Source organism: Halichondria panicea, chromosome 5, assembly GCF_963675165.1.
Source record: "Halichondria panicea chromosome 5, odHalPani1.1, whole genome shotgun sequence".
In the NCBI taxonomy this organism is placed as follows: Eukaryota; Metazoa; Porifera; class Demospongiae; order Suberitida; family Halichondriidae; genus Halichondria; species Halichondria panicea.
In genome coordinates, this window is record NC_087381.1 from 925,714 (window position 1) to 942,444 (window position 16,731).

At 41.1% G+C, this 16,731-nt stretch overlaps 4 protein-coding genes across 4 annotated transcripts in view; 3 read left to right on the forward strand and 1 right to left on the reverse strand.

Annotated features, from left to right (window-relative positions):
• Window positions 1-1,049: 1,049 nt before the first annotated feature.
• On the forward strand, window positions 1,050-2,601 carry LOC135335765 (uncharacterized). The gene has a single exon (XM_064531313.1). The coding sequence runs from the start codon at window positions 1,064-1,066 to the stop codon at window positions 2,348-2,350; it is 1,287 nt and encodes a 428-aa protein (XP_064387383.1). The 5' UTR covers window positions 1,050-1,063; the 3' UTR covers window positions 2,351-2,601.
• Window positions 2,602-3,658: 1,057 nt separating this feature from the next.
• On the forward strand, window positions 3,659-5,085 carry LOC135335766 (uncharacterized). The gene has a single exon (XM_064531314.1). It carries the CDS (start codon window positions 3,671-3,673, stop codon window positions 4,973-4,975), a length of 1,305 nt encoding a protein of 434 aa, XP_064387384.1. The 5' UTR covers window positions 3,659-3,670; the 3' UTR covers window positions 4,976-5,085.
• Window positions 5,086-5,771: 686 nt separating this feature from the next.
• LOC135336379 (UBX domain-containing protein 6-like) overlaps window positions 5,772-16,731 on the reverse strand; it is a 28,517-nt gene continuing 17,557 nt past the window's right edge. The window contains exon 10 of the mRNA XM_064532141.1: window positions 5,772-5,905. Coding sequence (XP_064388211.1) covers window positions 5,801-5,905 — 105 coding nt within the window. The 3' untranslated portion in view covers window positions 5,772-5,800. The remainder of the gene's footprint in view (window positions 5,906-16,731) is intronic.
• On the forward strand, window positions 7,676-9,079 carry LOC135336382 (uncharacterized). Its single transcript, XM_064532144.1, has 2 exons — window positions 7,676-7,862; window positions 7,912-9,079. Exons 1-2 carry the CDS (start codon window positions 7,676-7,678, stop codon window positions 8,946-8,948), a joined length of 1,224 nt encoding a protein of 407 aa, XP_064388214.1. The 3' UTR covers window positions 8,949-9,079.

Below are 16,731 nucleotides of genomic sequence, written 5' to 3' on the forward strand. Positions count from 1 at the left end.
CTTTTAATATGGTTGTGTGCATGGTAGCAGTTGCTGTTGGAAACCAATAGCCTCCACCCACCTTCTCCTTGTATGACTTGTTGTTGCAAGCTGTGTATATACTTGCTGTGAGTTCAACAATCCACCGTGGTTCTGCAAGCAACTCCCTCAACCAACTACAGACGATATATCGAGTTTAGGATTTGTAGTTTTCAATCTTATCCTGAAGACACACTAATTGAAATTGCCGAAATATACAGTCGATAAACAATGTATATTATAGCTAAGCTATAGAACCAAGTATAAGAGTAGAAACTGAATAACAGCATACAGCGGTATATAAACAAGATAGCTGTAGCGATTCCAAGAACACTTTGTGCACTATATAACAGCAGAGCAAAAACGACCACAATTGCCATAGGTTTGCAAAAATGCAATTTGTGCAAACAGTGGCTAATATGAAACTAAAGCAAGTGAACACTTACTCTATAGGAACACCCACAAACACAACTCTAGATCTATGAATAATTTGCGCTTTGTGTTTGCTCACAACTACACCACTTCTGACCCACACCTCTATAGAGCTGGGTTGACTAATCAGAACCCAGATTAGGCCCTTACACAAACGCGGATATATAGGTTTAATCGGATTAAAGGCCTTGTGTAAACATGTTATTTCCAACCATGCATGCCCTCCACAAAATGTTGAGGTCATTACTAGCATTGATGTGTACTGTACGAGCGGTACATCAATGTATATGCTGGCTAAAAGCCTATTTATGTATACTATTATCAAGGGCGTATTATGTTATTTCAGGCCATGTAAATCTCCCACAAAAGTTGATACTATAGATGTGTACTATACGATGGGTATACATATACAATATAATGTGTGCATGCAGTCCACATGCATGCGTGCTTGTATAGCCAGTGTAATATTATGTATGTTATTTTAGGCCATGCAGTTTCCCACAAAAAAGTTGATTGCATGCACGCCTCGATAGTATATACGACCGGTATAAATGTGTGTATAAAAATGTGTGTATATGCATGAGGCATGTTAACAATGAAGTATCAACTATTGATGATATGCTCTCTCCTTGGTCTGGGGTCAGCCTGGAACCAACCCAGCACCTGCTACATGAGACAGACTATCTGCTCTACAAATTATAAAGAGGCAATTGAACAGCTGACTGATAATATAGACGGCCATAGTCAACAAATTCAAATGTTAGAGGCTCAACTAGTCAACTCAAACGGACAATCTGAAATAAAGATCACGGAATTGCAAGTGCAACTAACAACGTCTATCCAGATATTGCAAGCTGATAAAGATTCATTTAACGAAAGCCTTCAGCTGGTGCAAGCTCAACTAGACAATTCCAACGAGCAGTTTGGAGGTCAGATTATGGAATTGCAAACACAACTAAATAGCTCCAATCAATTGCTTCAAAGGCTACAAGATCAGCTAAGTGCTACCACCGGTGTTTTACAACAAAGCCTTTCCGAGCAAGAAAACAGACTGGAAAATATACAATTAATTGTGGAAGAGCTTCGTTTGGGTACCATTAACAACCCAGCAAGCTCTTGTGGTGACATCTCTCAAGGCCGACCATCTGGAGAATACTGGATTTCCACTAACACTACTAGCTCTCCTGTTCTGATCTACTGTGACATGAATCGAACAAGCTGTAGCTGCAACACTGCAGGAGGATGGATGAGGGTAGCCAACCTTGACATGACCGATCCTAACCAAAACTGCCCAGAGGGATTTAGACTGATGAACAGGACTGAATCACCACTGCGTACTTGTGGTAGACATGCACCGGGATGTCTGTCTACTACATATCCAGCTTATGGGGTGAAGTACTCAACAGTTTGTGGTCGAATCAATGGATATCAAAGTAGTACAATGGATGCTTTTCATCCATATTTCTCCAACAGAGCTTTATCTATTGATAATGTTTACGTTGATGGTGTGAGCCTAACCCATGGTCAGTTGCCTCGTCAGCACATCTGGACATTTGCTAATGCACTTGATGAAACTCGATCCACTTATTATGTATGTCCCTGCACAAGACCTGACCTGACCTACACTGGAGTTGTACCTTCCTTCATCGGTCAAGACTACTTCTGTGAAACTGGAAGCCGACAAGCATATAGTCGTATCAAGTTCTATTCTGATGATCCAGTCTGGGATGGTCAGGGATGCGGGGGTACCAGTACTTGCTGTGAGTTCAACAATCCACCGTGGTTCTGCAAGCAACTCCCTCAACCAACTACAAACGATATCGAGTTGAGGCTTTGTAGTGATCAATCTATTGGAGATGAAGACACACCAATTGAAATTTCCGAAATATACGTTAGCTGAACATGTTTTCGTTAGCACTATAATTATACATTAGTTAGCGCTAGATCAAAGAACATTTAAGAGTATAGAAACTGAATAATAGCATGCAGTCTAGAAATAATATTATGATAGCATTATAGTAGCAATTCCCTATACCTATAACTTTTTTACTGAGCTGTTTATACTTACACCATGCAGCGAAACTTGTTTAGTCGCTATTGCCGGATGCCCGTGCAAATAATATTAATGAGTGAAACTATAGTGGTACATGAATACTCACTTTAGAACAGCGGGGCTAAAAATGTTCTGTCCATAATTTATAGGCCGGTATAATGTAACAAAACTGACTCAGTCGCAGGTAGTTGCAAGCAGTCCTTTACTGCTGATAATACCCCTGTCCCACCTCCCACCACTGTTGACATGCTCAAGATAGACATACTGATAGTGGATGGATGGATTGATTATCAAAGATCTCAGAATGCCATGTGTGAGCGCACATCCCGGCAGTAACACACCAAGATCAAAGGTCATTTAGCTACTACGGTTAGTATGCAATGAAGCTACGCCCCCGCTTCCTGAAGCAATTAAAAGTTGGAGGCGAATATATACCGTTAGTGATCCGGTTCATATTTCACACAAATGTCACAAATGATATGGGCAACAGATATATAAACTCAAAATAACTGTGTCTTGTGTCTTGGGTGAGATCCAGAGGGGGGCTTTTTGCTGTTTTCGACCCAACCCTACTATTAGCACTACCGTGCTAATGATAGGAACACCCACACACATGTAAAACACACCTATGAATAATTTGCGCTTTGTGTTTGCTCACAACTACACCACGTCTGACCCACACCTCTATAGAGCTGGGTTGACTAATCAGAACCCGGAGTAGGCCCTTACACAAACGCAGATATAGGTTTAATCGGATTAAAGGCCTTGTGTAAACATGTTATTTCCAACCATGCATGCCCCCCACAAAATGTTAAGGACATTAGTGATTACTAGCATGGTGTGTACTATACGAGTGGTACATCAATGTATGCTGGCTAAAAACTTATTTATGTATACTATTATCAAGGGCGTATTATGTTATTTCAGGCCATGTAAATCTCCCACAAAAGTTGATACTATAGATGTGTACTATACGATGGGTATACATATACAATATAATGTGTGCGTGCAGTCCACATGCATGCGTGCTTGTATAGCCAGTATATGTTATTTCAGGCCATGCAGTTTCCCACAAAAGTTGATTGCATGCACGCCCTGGTAGTATATACGACGGGTATAAATGTGTGTATAAAAAGTGTGTATATGCATGCATGAGGCACGTTAACAATGAAGTATCAACTGCTGTTGATCTGCTCTCTCCTTGGTCTGGGGTCACCCTGGAACCAACCCAGCACCTGCTACGTGAGACAGACTATCTGTTCTACAAATTATAAAGAGGCAATTGAACAGCTGACTGATAATATAGACGGCCATAGCCAACAAATTCAAATGTTAGAGGCTCAACTAATCAACTCAAACAGACAATCTGAAATGAAGATCACGGAATTGCAAGTGCAACTAAATACGTCTATCCAGATATTGCAAGCTGATAAAGATTCATTTAACAAAAGCCTTCAGCTGGTGCAATCTCAACTAGACAATTCCAACGAGCAGTTTGGAGGTCAGCAAACTCAGCTAAATAGCTCAAATCAATTGCTTCTAAGGCTACAAGATCAGTTAAGTGCTACCACTGGGATTTTACAGCAAAGCCTTTCCGAGCAAGAAAATAGACTGGAAAATATACGATTAATTGTGGAAGAGCTTGAACAAGTTCGTTTGGGTGGCGTTAACAACCCAGCAAGCTCTTGTAGTGACATCTCTCAAGACCGACCATCTGGAGAATACTGGATTGCCACTGACAGTACTAGCTCTCCTGTTCAGGTCTACTGTGACATGAATCGAACAAGCTGTAGCTGCAACACTGCAGGAGGATGGATGAGGGTGGCCAACCTTGACATGACTGATCCCAACCAAAACTGCCCAGAGGGATTGCAACTGGCAACCAGGACTGAACCACCACTGCGTACTTGTGGCCGAGTGGAAGGACCAGTAGGATGTGTATCTGCTACCTATTCAACGTATGGGGTGAAGTACTCAAAAGTTTGTGGTCGAATCATTGCATATCAAAATAGTACTCCGGATGCTTTTCATTCATACTTCTCCAACAGAGCTTTATCTATTGATTATGTTTACGTTGATGGTGTGAGCCTAACCCATGGTCAGTCACCTCGTCAGCACATCTGGACATTTGCTGGTGCACTTGATGAAACTCGATCCAATATGCATAGGTGTCCCTGCACAAGACCTGACCTCAACTACACTGGAGTTGTACCACCCTTTATCGGTCAAGACTACTTCTGTGAAACTGGAAGTCGAGAAGTATTTAGCTTTATATTCTACCCTGATGATCCACTCTGGGACGGTCAGGGATGCGGGGGTACCAGTACTTGCTGTGAGTTCAACAATCCACCGTGGTTCTGCAAGCAACTCCCTCAACCAACTACAGACGATATCGAGTTGAGGATTTGTGGTAATGTTGGCATCGGTAATGAAGACACACCCATCGAGCTCGTTGAGATCTATGTACGCTGAATATAGTTTCGTTTTTTCGAACTACACATTCAGAGTAGAAACTGGATGATGCTATAAACATGATAGCTATATAGCAATTCCCTACCTAACTTTTTTACTGAGCTGTTTATACTTACACCATGCAGCGAAACTTGTTTAGTTGCTATTGCCGGATGCCTGTGCAAATAATATTAAATGAGTGAAACTATAGTGGTACATGAGTACTCACTTCAGAACAGCGTGGCTAAAAATGTTCTGTCAACTTAGGCCGGTATAATGCAACAAAACTAACTCACACTTTTACAGAACGCAGATTAGCCTTGATCCCAGGCCGAGTTTTCGTTTTTATCACAATTAGGCGAACAACTAGTCGTGGGATCGGGACTAAACGCAGATATGTATGTACAGCGCGCAGAATGTGACCTTATCACATAACAAATGCAGAGGCCAATATATTAATCGATTTTCCGGACGTTCCAGAGGCAGGCCGGAAAACTGAATATGCTGGATAATCGAATAGATAACCACGCATCGATCCACCTGCTTAAAAAGAACACCTGCCGGGTCATCTGCACATGTATGCGCAGAAAATAAAACTTGCTACATAGTAACAGCTGTTATTTGCACATGAACATTTAAAGTACCTGCATGTGTCCTGGAGAAATTTCCAGAGGAATAATCGAGGTTTCACTGTACATGGTACAACAGGTAAAAAGTATATGTTATTATGATCATTCAATCAGCTTGGATTATAGTATGCACAAGGTTGAGCTATCTTACACTGCATAATAAATTAATGAAACAAAGAGTCTATAATTACAATCAAGTTTTTCTACTTCTGAGTCATCACAGTTCCTGGACCCTTGCCAGTAACTCAGAGGTTAAAAACAGTAGCTGTGGTGGTGGTCCACTACTGGTATCCCAGGAGAAGTTCAGCATAGCCGATGGTACCTATATAATATAGCAGGGAGTAAGTCACATGATCATTGTGATCGCATGCACAGTGTACGTGGTGGTCAAGCATCATTCGATTCATTGTGCACAAACTAACCCAACCACTTGTGGTAGTAGCCTCGTCCCTGGCAACCTAACGTTATTTTAGAGACAACTCGGCCTAGAGATGAGGTTACTGGTAGCTGAGAATGTACAACAAGAAGTGTGTTGTGTGTGTTTGGAAAGGGTGTAGTAAGCACACGGCTAACTGGGTTGGATGGAACCTCGCCCGCTGAAGCATTAACAGTTCATATTTGCCCATGCAACAAAACTTATTGAGTCGCTATATTGCCATGCCCATGGCCATGCAAACTCATGAGTGAAGCTACAATAAAAAATGAATGGCTCATAGAACATTTGTAGCAAATTAACTCATGACTTTGTGTAGTGTATAGGTATACGACAGCCATCCCTCAGCATGGTCTGAATAGTCTAGCTTACTTAATACCTTGCTAATTAAAAACAAAACCTTACTTAAACTTCCGGGCATGAGCTATAAATTAGCTGAAAAGAGAATGTCAACAACTCCTTCAGTTATTCAATTTCTGGATTTCAAGAGTTCAGTTGACTTCAGGGGTTGAGCTGACCTTAAAGAGTTAATTGATTCTATGAGAGTTGGTCTACTGACATGCAGTTAACCTCATATAAGAAATGATCTTATGGAAGTTTATCTTGTGTGCATGTTGCTCAACAACTGTTTGCACTGCATTTTGTATTAACTGACTGTGACCATAATTATGTAACAAGTTTCCTGCTTCTCAAATGTCACATTGTCATTATAGCAAGGTACATTTACCATCACACTCTAAGTGTACTGTTACGAGTTGATTCTATGAGAGTTGATCTACTGACGTGTAGTTAACGTCATACAAAGTTGCTCTTGTAAGAAAAAGGATTTTGTGGGAGCTGGTCTTATGAAAGTTGATCTCGTTGTAAGGCATTTGTCTTAATTATTAGTTGTGTTAAAACATTACTCCAACTGGCAACAGCAGATCGATGGTATACAAGTCAAAATTTAATGTGGTGAAATGAATAACAGTGTGTAACAGACAAACGTTAATGGAAGGTTAATGAGAATCCACTCAAAAAATTAAGGAGGTATTTCTCGCTATGCAGTCCCCAACAAAAACGTTAGGTCATTACGACGACTATAAATGTGTGTATGCAGGCCAGTTCATACATGAGACAAGTGTTATTCTATGTAATCTTAATTTTTCAAACTAAAAAAACATTTGCAATGTGAACGTTGCTAGGATTGCCAGGAAAAGAAAAGCAAGGCACATTTACCATCACACTCTAAGTGTACTGTTACGAGTTGATTCTATGAGAGTTGATCTACTGACATGTAGTTAACGTCATACAAAGTTGCTCTTGTAGGAAAAAGGATTTCGTGGGAGTTGGTCTTATGAAATTTGATCTCATTGTAAGGCATTCGTCTTAATTTAGAATCCACTCAAAAAATTAAGGAGTTATTTCTCGCTATGCAGTCCCCAACAAAAACGTTAGGTCATTACGACGACTATAAATGTGTGTATGCAGGCCAGTTCATACATGAGGCAAGTAACAATTTTAATAAAAGCCGATTAGTTTGGCACACAAGTGCACTTGCTATAACAGCTATAGACTATCAGTTCACAAGCTATCTAACTCTATTAATGATAATTACATGTGCAGATCTAGAACTAAAGTGACGATAATTAAAAAGGCATCAGTGCATTTGTAATAATCATGGCATTTCAACTGTTGATGATCTGCTCTCTCCTTGGTCTGGGGTCAGCCTGGAACCAACCCAGCACCTGCTACGTGAGACAGTCTTCATGCTCTGGGGACTCGGAGGTCAAAGAGGACACCAGAAGGATAAGAGAAACTTTAGAGAGCTCATTGACATCAATTAGCGCTTCACTGGAACAACTTGGTATGTAGATCAATAGGGTTGAATTTTTGTTGATCTATAAAATTTGCAGTTAAACAAAAGTGTGAGGCTGTAAATACCAACCCTCCAACAGAACCAGCTGCAACTACAGACTCTCCAACAGAACCAGCTGCAACTACCGACCCTCCAACAGAACCAGCTGTAACTACCGACCCTCCAACGGAACCAGCTGCAACTACCGACCCTCCAACAGAACCAGCTGTAACTACCGACCCTCCAACGGAACCAGCTGCAAATACCGAGATACCTCCTCCAATAGGAACATTTGATGATCCAGCAAGCTCTTGTAGTGACATCTCCTCTCAAGGCCGACCATCTGGAGAATACTGGATTGCCACTGACCGTACTAGCTCTCCTGCTCAGGTTTACTGTGACATGAATCGAACAAGCTGTAGCTGCAACACTACAGGAGGATGGATGAGGGTAGCCAACCTTGACATGACCAATCCCTACCAAAACTGCCCAGCTGGATTCGGACAGGTGAACAGGGACCAACCACCATTGCGTACTTGTGGCAGAGGGGAAAGAGGATGTACTTCCACTACCTATTCAACTTATGGGGTGGAGTATTCAAAAGTTTGTGGTCGAATCATTGCCTATCAAAGTGGTACTCCGGATGCTTTTCATCCATATTTCCGTGACAGAGCTAGATCTATTGATGATGGTTACGTTGATGGTGTAAGCCTAACCCATGGTCAGTCACCTCGTCAGCACATCTGGACATTTGCTAATGCAGTTGATGAAACTCGATCCACTTATTATGTATGTCCCTGCACAAGACCTGACCTCCCCTACACTGGAATTGTACCTCCCTTCATCGGTCAAGATTACTTCTGTGAAACTGGAAGTAGAGAAGCAGTTAGCTTTATATTCTACCGCGATGATCCAGTCTGGGATGGTCAGGGATGCGGGAGTAACAGTACTTGCTGTGAGTTCAACAATCCACCGTGGTTCTGCAAGCAACTCCCTCTACCAACTACAGACGATATCGAGTTGAGGCTTTGTTTTGATCACAACTTTAGTAATGAAAACACACCCATCGAGCTCGTCGAGATCTATGTACGCTGAATATAGTTTAGTTTTTTTCTAGAACTACACATTCAGAGTATAGAAACTGAATATAAACATGATAGCTGTAGCAATTCCCGACAAAACTTTTTTACTGACTTGCATGCATGTCGGGAAGCTTATTTAGTCACTATTTTCATGCCCATGCAAATAATTATGAGTGAAACTATAATGGTATATTACTTTATTACTTAGAACAACTGGGGCTATACAGTGGAACCTCGGAATATAATGGAAAAGTTAATTGGTGCAGGAGGTTTTGTCTGTTATTCGGAAGTTTCCTATATTGGTTAAATATAAGGTTACCTAAGAAGACACACCAATTGAAATTGCCAAAATATATGTTAGCTGAACATGTTTTCGTTAGCACTATATAGTTAGCGCTAGATCAATGAACATTTAAGAGTATAGAAACTGAATAATAGCATGCAGTCTAGAAATAATATTATGATAGCATTATAGTAGTAATTCCCTATACCTAACTTTTTTACTGAGCTGTTTATACTTACACCATGCAGCGAAACTTGTTTAGTCGCTAATGCTGGATGCCCGTGCAAATAATATTAATGAGTGAAACTATAGTGGTACATGAATACTCACTTTAGAACAGCGGGGCTAAAAATGTTCTGTCCATAATTTATAGGCCGGTATAATGTAACAAAACTGACTCAGTCGCAGGTAGTTGCAAGCAGTCCTTTACTACTGATAATACCCCTGTCCCACCTCCCACCACTGTTGACATGCTCAAGATAGACATACTGATAGTGGATGGATGGATTGATTATCAAAGATCTCAGAATGCCATGTGTGAGCGCACATCCCGGCAGTAACACACCAAGATCAAAGGTCATTTAGCTACTACGGTTAGTATGCAATGAAGCTACGCCCCCGCTTCCTGAAGCAATTAAAAGTTGGAGGCGAATATATACCGTTAGTGATCCGGTTCATATTTCACACAAATGTCACAAATGATATGGGCAACAGATATATAAACTCAAAATAACTGTGTCTTGTGTCTTGGGTGAGATCCAGAGGGGGGCTTTTTGCTGTTTTCGACCCAACCCTACTATTAGCACTACCGTGCTAATGATAGGAACACCCACACACATGTAAAACACACCTATGAATAATTTGCGCTTTGTGTTTGCTCACAACTACACCACGTCTGACCCACACCTCTATAGAGCTGGGTTGACTAATCAGAACCCGGATTAGGCCCTTACACAAACGCAGATATAGGTTTAATCGGATTAAAGGCCTTGTGTAAACATGTTATTTCCAACCATGCATGCCCCCCAGAAAATGTTAAGGACATTAGTGATTACTATAGCATGGTGTGTACTATACGAGTGGTACATCAATGTATGCTGCCTAAAAGCCTATTTATGTATACTATTATCAAGGGCGTATTATGTTATTTCAGGCCATGTAAATCTCCCACAAAAGTTGATACTATAGATGTGTACTATACGATGGGTATACATATACAATATAATGTGTGCGTGCAGTCCACATGCATGCGTGCTTGTATAGCTAGTATATGTTATTTCAGGCCATGCAGTTTCCCACAAAAGTTGATTGCATGCACGCCCTGGTAGTATATACGACGGGTATAAATGTGTGTATAAAAAGTGTGTATATGCATGCATGAGGCACGTTAACAATGAAGTATCAACTGCTGATGATCTGCTCTCTCCTTGGTCTGGGGTCACCCTGGAACCAACCCAGCACCTGCTACGTGAGACAGACTATCTGTTCTACAAATTATAAAGAGGCAATTGAACAGCTGACTGATAATATAGACGACAAATTCAAATGTTAGAGGCTCAACTAATCAACTCAAACAGACAATCTGAAATGAAGATCACGGAATTGCAAGTGCAACTAAATACGTCTATCCAGATATTGCAAGCTGATAAAGATTCATTTAACAAAAGCCTTCAGCTGGTGCAATCTCAACTAGACAATTCCAACGAGCAGTTTGGAGGTCAGCAAACTCAGCTAAATAGCTCAAATCAATTGCTTCTAAGGCTACAAGATCAGTTAAGTGCTACCACTGGGATTTTACAGCAAAGCCTTTCCGAGCAAGAAAATAGACTGGAAAATATACGATTAATTGTGGAAGAGCTTGAACAAGTTCGTTTGGGTGGCGTTAACAACCCAGCAAGCTCTTTAATGTTGGCATCGGTAATGAAGACACACCCATCGAGCTCGTTGAGATCTATTTACGCTGAATATAGTTTCGTTTTTTCGAACTACACATTCAGAGTAGAAACTGGATGATGCTATAAACATGATAGCTATATAGCAATTCCCTACCTAACTTTTTTACTGAGCTGTTTATACTTACACCATGCATGCAGCGAAACTTGTTTAGTTGCTATTGCCGGATGCCCGTGCAAATAATATTAAATGAGTGAAACTATAGTGGTACATGAGTACTCACTTCAGAACAGCGTGGCTAAAAATGTTCTGTCAACTTAGGCCGGTATAATGCAACAAAACTAACTCACACTTTTACAGAACACAGATTAGCTTTGATCCCAGGCCGAGTTTTCGTTTTATCACAATTAGGCGAACAACTAGTCGTGGGATCGGGACTAAACGCAGATATGTATGTACAGCGCGCAGAATGTGACCTTATCACATAACAAATGCAGAGGCCAATATAAAAATCGATTTTCCGGACGTTCCTGAGGCAGGCCGGATAACTGAATATGCTGGATAATCGAATAGATAACCACGCATCGATCCACCTGCTTAAAAAGAACACCTGCCGGGTCATCTGCACATGTATGCGCAGAAAATAAAACTTGCTACATAGTAACAGCTGTTATTTGCACATGAACATTTAAAGTACCTGCATGTGTCCTAGAGAAATTTCCAGAGGAATAATCGAGGTTTCACTGTACATGGTACAATAGGTACAATAGGTAAAAAGTATGTTATTATGATCATTCAATCAGCTGGGATTATAGTATGCACTTGAAATAGAAAGGTTGAGCTATATCTTACACTGCATAATATAAATGAAACAAAGAGTCAATGACAGTCTATAATTACAATCAAGTTTTTCTACTTCTGAGTCATCACAGTTCCTGGACCCTTGCCAGTAACTCAGAGGTTAAAACGGTGGCTGTGCATGCATGGTGGTGGTCCACTACTGGTATCCCAGGAGAAGTTCAGCATAGCCGATGGTACCTATATAATATAGCAGGGAGTAAGTCACATGATATTGTGATCGCATGCACAGTGTACGTGGTGGTCAAACATCATTCGATTCATTGTGCACAAACTAACCCAACCACTTGTGGTAGTAGCCTCGTCCCTGGCAACCTAACGTTATTTTAGAGACAACTCGGCCTAGAGATGAGGTTACTGGTAGCTGAGAATGTACAACAAGAAGTGTGTTGTGTGTGTTTGGAAAGGGGGTAGTAAGCACAAGGCTAACTGGGTTGGATGGAACCTCGCCCGCTGAAGCATTAACAGTTCATATTTGCCCATGCAACAAAACTTATTGAGTCGCTATATATTGCCATGCCCATGGCCATGCAAACTCATGAGTGAAACTACAATAAACTAGAGCACTAAAGTGCAAACCCTCGGCTGGTGACATGATTATAAAGAAACCAGAAATATAATGCAGTCCATAATTATAGTGATGTTGTTATCATGTATGACTTGCACAGCAACTCAGGAGCAATAAAACTAAACCAGACTGGAGGCATGCTGAAACATTTGAGAACAGGTAGTGGTACTATAGATATATGCACTGTGGATTAGGATCACAGTAAAGAAGCCTGGAGTCTCAGAGAAGTATGGCTCCAGGTTCTGCATGGAGTAGGATCCCAGTCAGCAGTAGCTGGGCGGAGCCCGGCACCTGTTCCCAACGGGTGGCCGGGTGACACGCTTATATAGGATTTGTACTGCTGCACTGAGGAGTGCAGCCCAATCAGATTGCAGTATTGCAAGTGGTTGGTTAACACCCACTTAGCTAGGTGGGTGTGCAGCTGGGCGGAGCTGCCATGAGCAAAATGGAGAAAGTTACAGAAGCTGCTAACGAGCTTGGAAGTAGTCACTTCTTTTCTGAGAGGCAGAGATGTCTTGCTGTATTGCCTACTGGATTTGGAAAGAGCCTTTGCTATGCTTGTTTGCCTGCAGCATTTGACAAAATATTGGAGAAGGAGAAAGGTTATTCTATTGTAGTAAGTAGTCACTCCTCTGCTGGCCATCATTCATGATCAGATATGTAAGGCTAGATAGAACATACATATAATTATACGTACATGTGAATATGAGCTGTTTACACGTAACTAGATCATTCTAAGCTGGATGCTTTTATTCTATATATAGGTAGCCATCTATTGTTCTAAAGGCATCTAGCACATATGTCTCGGGCGAGATGTCTGATGCAGCTACAATGGATGCGATCTTCCATGGAAAGTATCAGCTAGTATTCTTTACACCTGAAATGATCATCAGCAAGAAGCATTGGAGAAGACTTCTGGGGGGAGATGTGTATGCTAATAGACTCAAGGCTTTGATAATCGATGAGAAGAAATGGTATGTATTTGACTCATTGTTTTTTATTAACATGTGTACCAATAATATTATTGCAGGGGTGAGACTTTCAGGCAAATGCTGTTGAGAATTAGAGAAGTGCGCAGCCTCATTCCAACATCAGTTCATGTGATGGCGCTAACAGCAACAGCTACCCGAAGTGACATTTCATTCATTTCTCGTATTGTTGGCCTAAGAAACCCATTTGTCATTACGAGAGTCCCAGTAATCCCAAATTTGATTTATGCTGTTGGATTGTTCAAAAGTATACCAGAGACATTCCAAAACTTGGCCCAGAAATTGGTAATCGAGAGAAACAAGTTTCCCAAAACAATCATATATGGACGTTCTTTTGGAGTGTGTGGTGACATGTACCTCTTCTTTAAGGATTACCTTGGAGCTGCATTCACAAATCCTGATGATGCACCTGATCTTCCTGAATTTCACCTCGTGGACATGTTTACAAGTGTCACTGATCCAGCCCATAAATCTGAAATCATTCGTTTATTTAAGGGTGATGGCAATCTTCGCATTGTTGTAGCTACTATGGCATTTGGTATGGGTGTTGATTGTCCCAACATTTGGTAAATCATTCATGTTGGCCTGTCAGACGATATCAGTAGCTATGTACAAGAGACTGGTAGAGCAGGTCGAGATGGTAAACCATCACGTGTAACCCTTTTAAAGGCAAGAATTTACCATCAAGTTAATAATGAGATTAAAGAATAATTATGCTTCAAACTTCAACACTACAGATTGTAGAAGGGATAGTCTTTTCCGAAATATTGACAATTACAAACATGTTGATCTCGGTTTCAATTGCTTGTGCTGTGATATTTGTTCTAAGTCATGTTTATGTGGACAGTGTGACCTAAGACTTAGTTACTTCTTTCAGCTAATTACAAATTTTATTTTCATTATTACCTGTGCTTCAAGAAAGCTGCTATATCTACCGAAACATTTCCTGCACATTTTGGGCAATCTGTTTTTATCACTCCATTTACAATACTGTTAATGTCGACATCAGCACACATCTGTTCTTCCTCATTCTCCAGTAGCATTGTCCACAGATCCAACACTTCCTTTCCAGCTGGACCATCAAGAGCTCTCCTGTTACCAGGCCTTGATAGCTCATCCCCACATCCAAAACATTGTAGCACTTGGGCCATTCTTAATTTAGTAGCAAAGTCATGTTGTTTTCAGTGCCAGCCAGTGTGTTGCAGTGCGGTGCATATTGCGTTTAACACCCACTTAAAATGATTATTTCATGATGCTCCAAGCAGTATTACATAATACACAAGTACAAATCCTATATAAGCGTATCCCCCGACCTCCCGTCAGGGACGGTCGGGCTCCGCCCAACTAAGTCAGCAGCAGGAGCTATAATTTAAGCTTCTACTTTAGTGACCCTGTTCCATTGTTCCTGGTATATACAGCTTTCTACTTTAGTGACCCTGTTCCATCGTTCTTGGTACAGGATCACTTCAGTTATAAGTAACACATGTGCAAGTTCTGTTCAAGCTCGCTTTTATTAGACAAAGAAGCTTTAACACCGAAAGCTGCCACTATCAAAAGTACTAACTTGTTGTGTGGAGGCTACTCATGCTGTAAACGCAGTGCTAGAACATCCAGGTAAGCAGACCTAGTCACAAGCTTATTTAAGCTTCTTAGCTTTTGCTCGACAAAGAAGCTTTAACATCAAAATCTGCCACTATTTAAACCAAGATATTGTTATGTGAAGGCTACCTATGCTGCAAACGCAGCGCTATGGCATCCAGGTGAGTAGATATACTCGTGACAAACAGACAAACAAACAAACTAGAGCACTAAAGTGCAAACCCTCGGCTGGTACATGGTGACATGATTAAAAAGAAACCAGAAATATAATGCAGTGCATATAGTGATGTTGTTATCATGTATGACTTGCACAGCAACTCGGGAGCAATAAAACTAAACCAGACTGGAGGCATGCTGAAACATTTGAGAACAGGTAGTGGTACTATAGATATATGCACTATGGATTAGGATCACAGTAAAGAAGCCTGGAGTCTCAGAGAAGTATGGCTCCAGGTTCTGCATGGAGTAGGATCCCAGTCAGCAGCAGGAGCTATAATTCAAGCTTCTACTTTAGTGACCCTGTTCCATTGTTCCTGGTATATACAGCTTTCTACTTTAGTGACCCTGTTCCATCGTTTTCTTGGTACAGGATCACTTCAGTTATAAGTAACGCATGTGCAAGTTCTGTTCAAGCTACATTTTGCTCGCTTTTATTAGACAAAGGAGCTTTAACACCGAAAGCTGTCACTATCAAAAGTACTAACTTGTTGTGTGGAGGCTACTCATGCTGTAAACGCAGTGCTAGAGCATCCAGGTAAGCAGACCTAGTCACAAGCTTATTCAAGCTTCTTAGCTTTTGCTCGACAAAGAAGCTTTAACAGCAAAATCTGCCACTATTTAAATCAAGATATTGTTGTGTGAAGGCTATCCATGCTGTAAACGCAGTGCTGTGGCATCCAGGCGAGTAGATATACCTGTGACAAACAAACAAACAAACAAACTAGAGCACTAAAGTGCAAACCCTCGGCTGGTGACATGATAATAAAGATAATGCAGTGCATGTAGCATGTATGACCAGCACAGCAACTCAATAGCTAAACACTGGAGGCATGGCATGCTGAAACATTGAGTGGTACATGTCACATGAGACATGCACTGTGGACTGGGATCACAGCAAAGAAGCCTGGAGTCTTAGGCTTAGAGAGAGTCCTGCCAGGCTGGAGTATATAGGATCCAGCAACCAGTCACAATTTTAGCTTTTATTGTTCCTGGTACAGGATCACTTCAGCTGCAAATATGTAGTCAGCAGAGGTAGATAATTCTAGCTTTCTTCTTAGTGACCCTGTTCCATTGTTCCTGGTACAGGATCAATTCAGCTGTAAGTAACCCATGTGGAAAAATCACAATGTAAATTGGGTATCTCGAATAAAGGCCGCGTGTAGTTAGCAGCTGCCAACGGGCAAGTTTAGCTTTTGCTCGCTTTTATTCGACAAAGAAACTTTAACATCAAAATCTGCCACTATTTAAATCAAGATACTGTTGTGTGAAGGCTATCCATGCTGCAAACGCAGCGCTATGGCATCCAGGTGAGTAGAGATTCTCGTGACAAACAAACAAACAGACAAACTAGAGCACTAAAGTGCAAACCCTTGGCTGGTGACATGAT

Excerpts from the sequence above, each read along its gene's own strand:
- LOC135335765 (XM_064531313.1), top strand. The coding sequence starts at position 1,064 with ATGATATGCTCTCTCCTTGGTCTGGGGTCAGCCTGGAACCAACCCAGC.
- LOC135335766 (XM_064531314.1), top strand. The coding sequence starts at position 3,671 with ATGAAGTATCAACTGCTGTTGATCTGCTCTCTCCTTGGTCTGGGGTCA.
- LOC135336382 (XM_064532144.1), top strand. The coding sequence starts at position 7,676 with ATGGCATTTCAACTGTTGATGATCTGCTCTCTCCTTGGTCTGGGGTCA. Across the intron at positions 7,863-7,911 it reads CGCTTCACTGGAACAACTTG|TTAAACAAAAGTGTGAGGCT; the intron begins GTATGTAGATCA and ends TAAAATTTGCAG.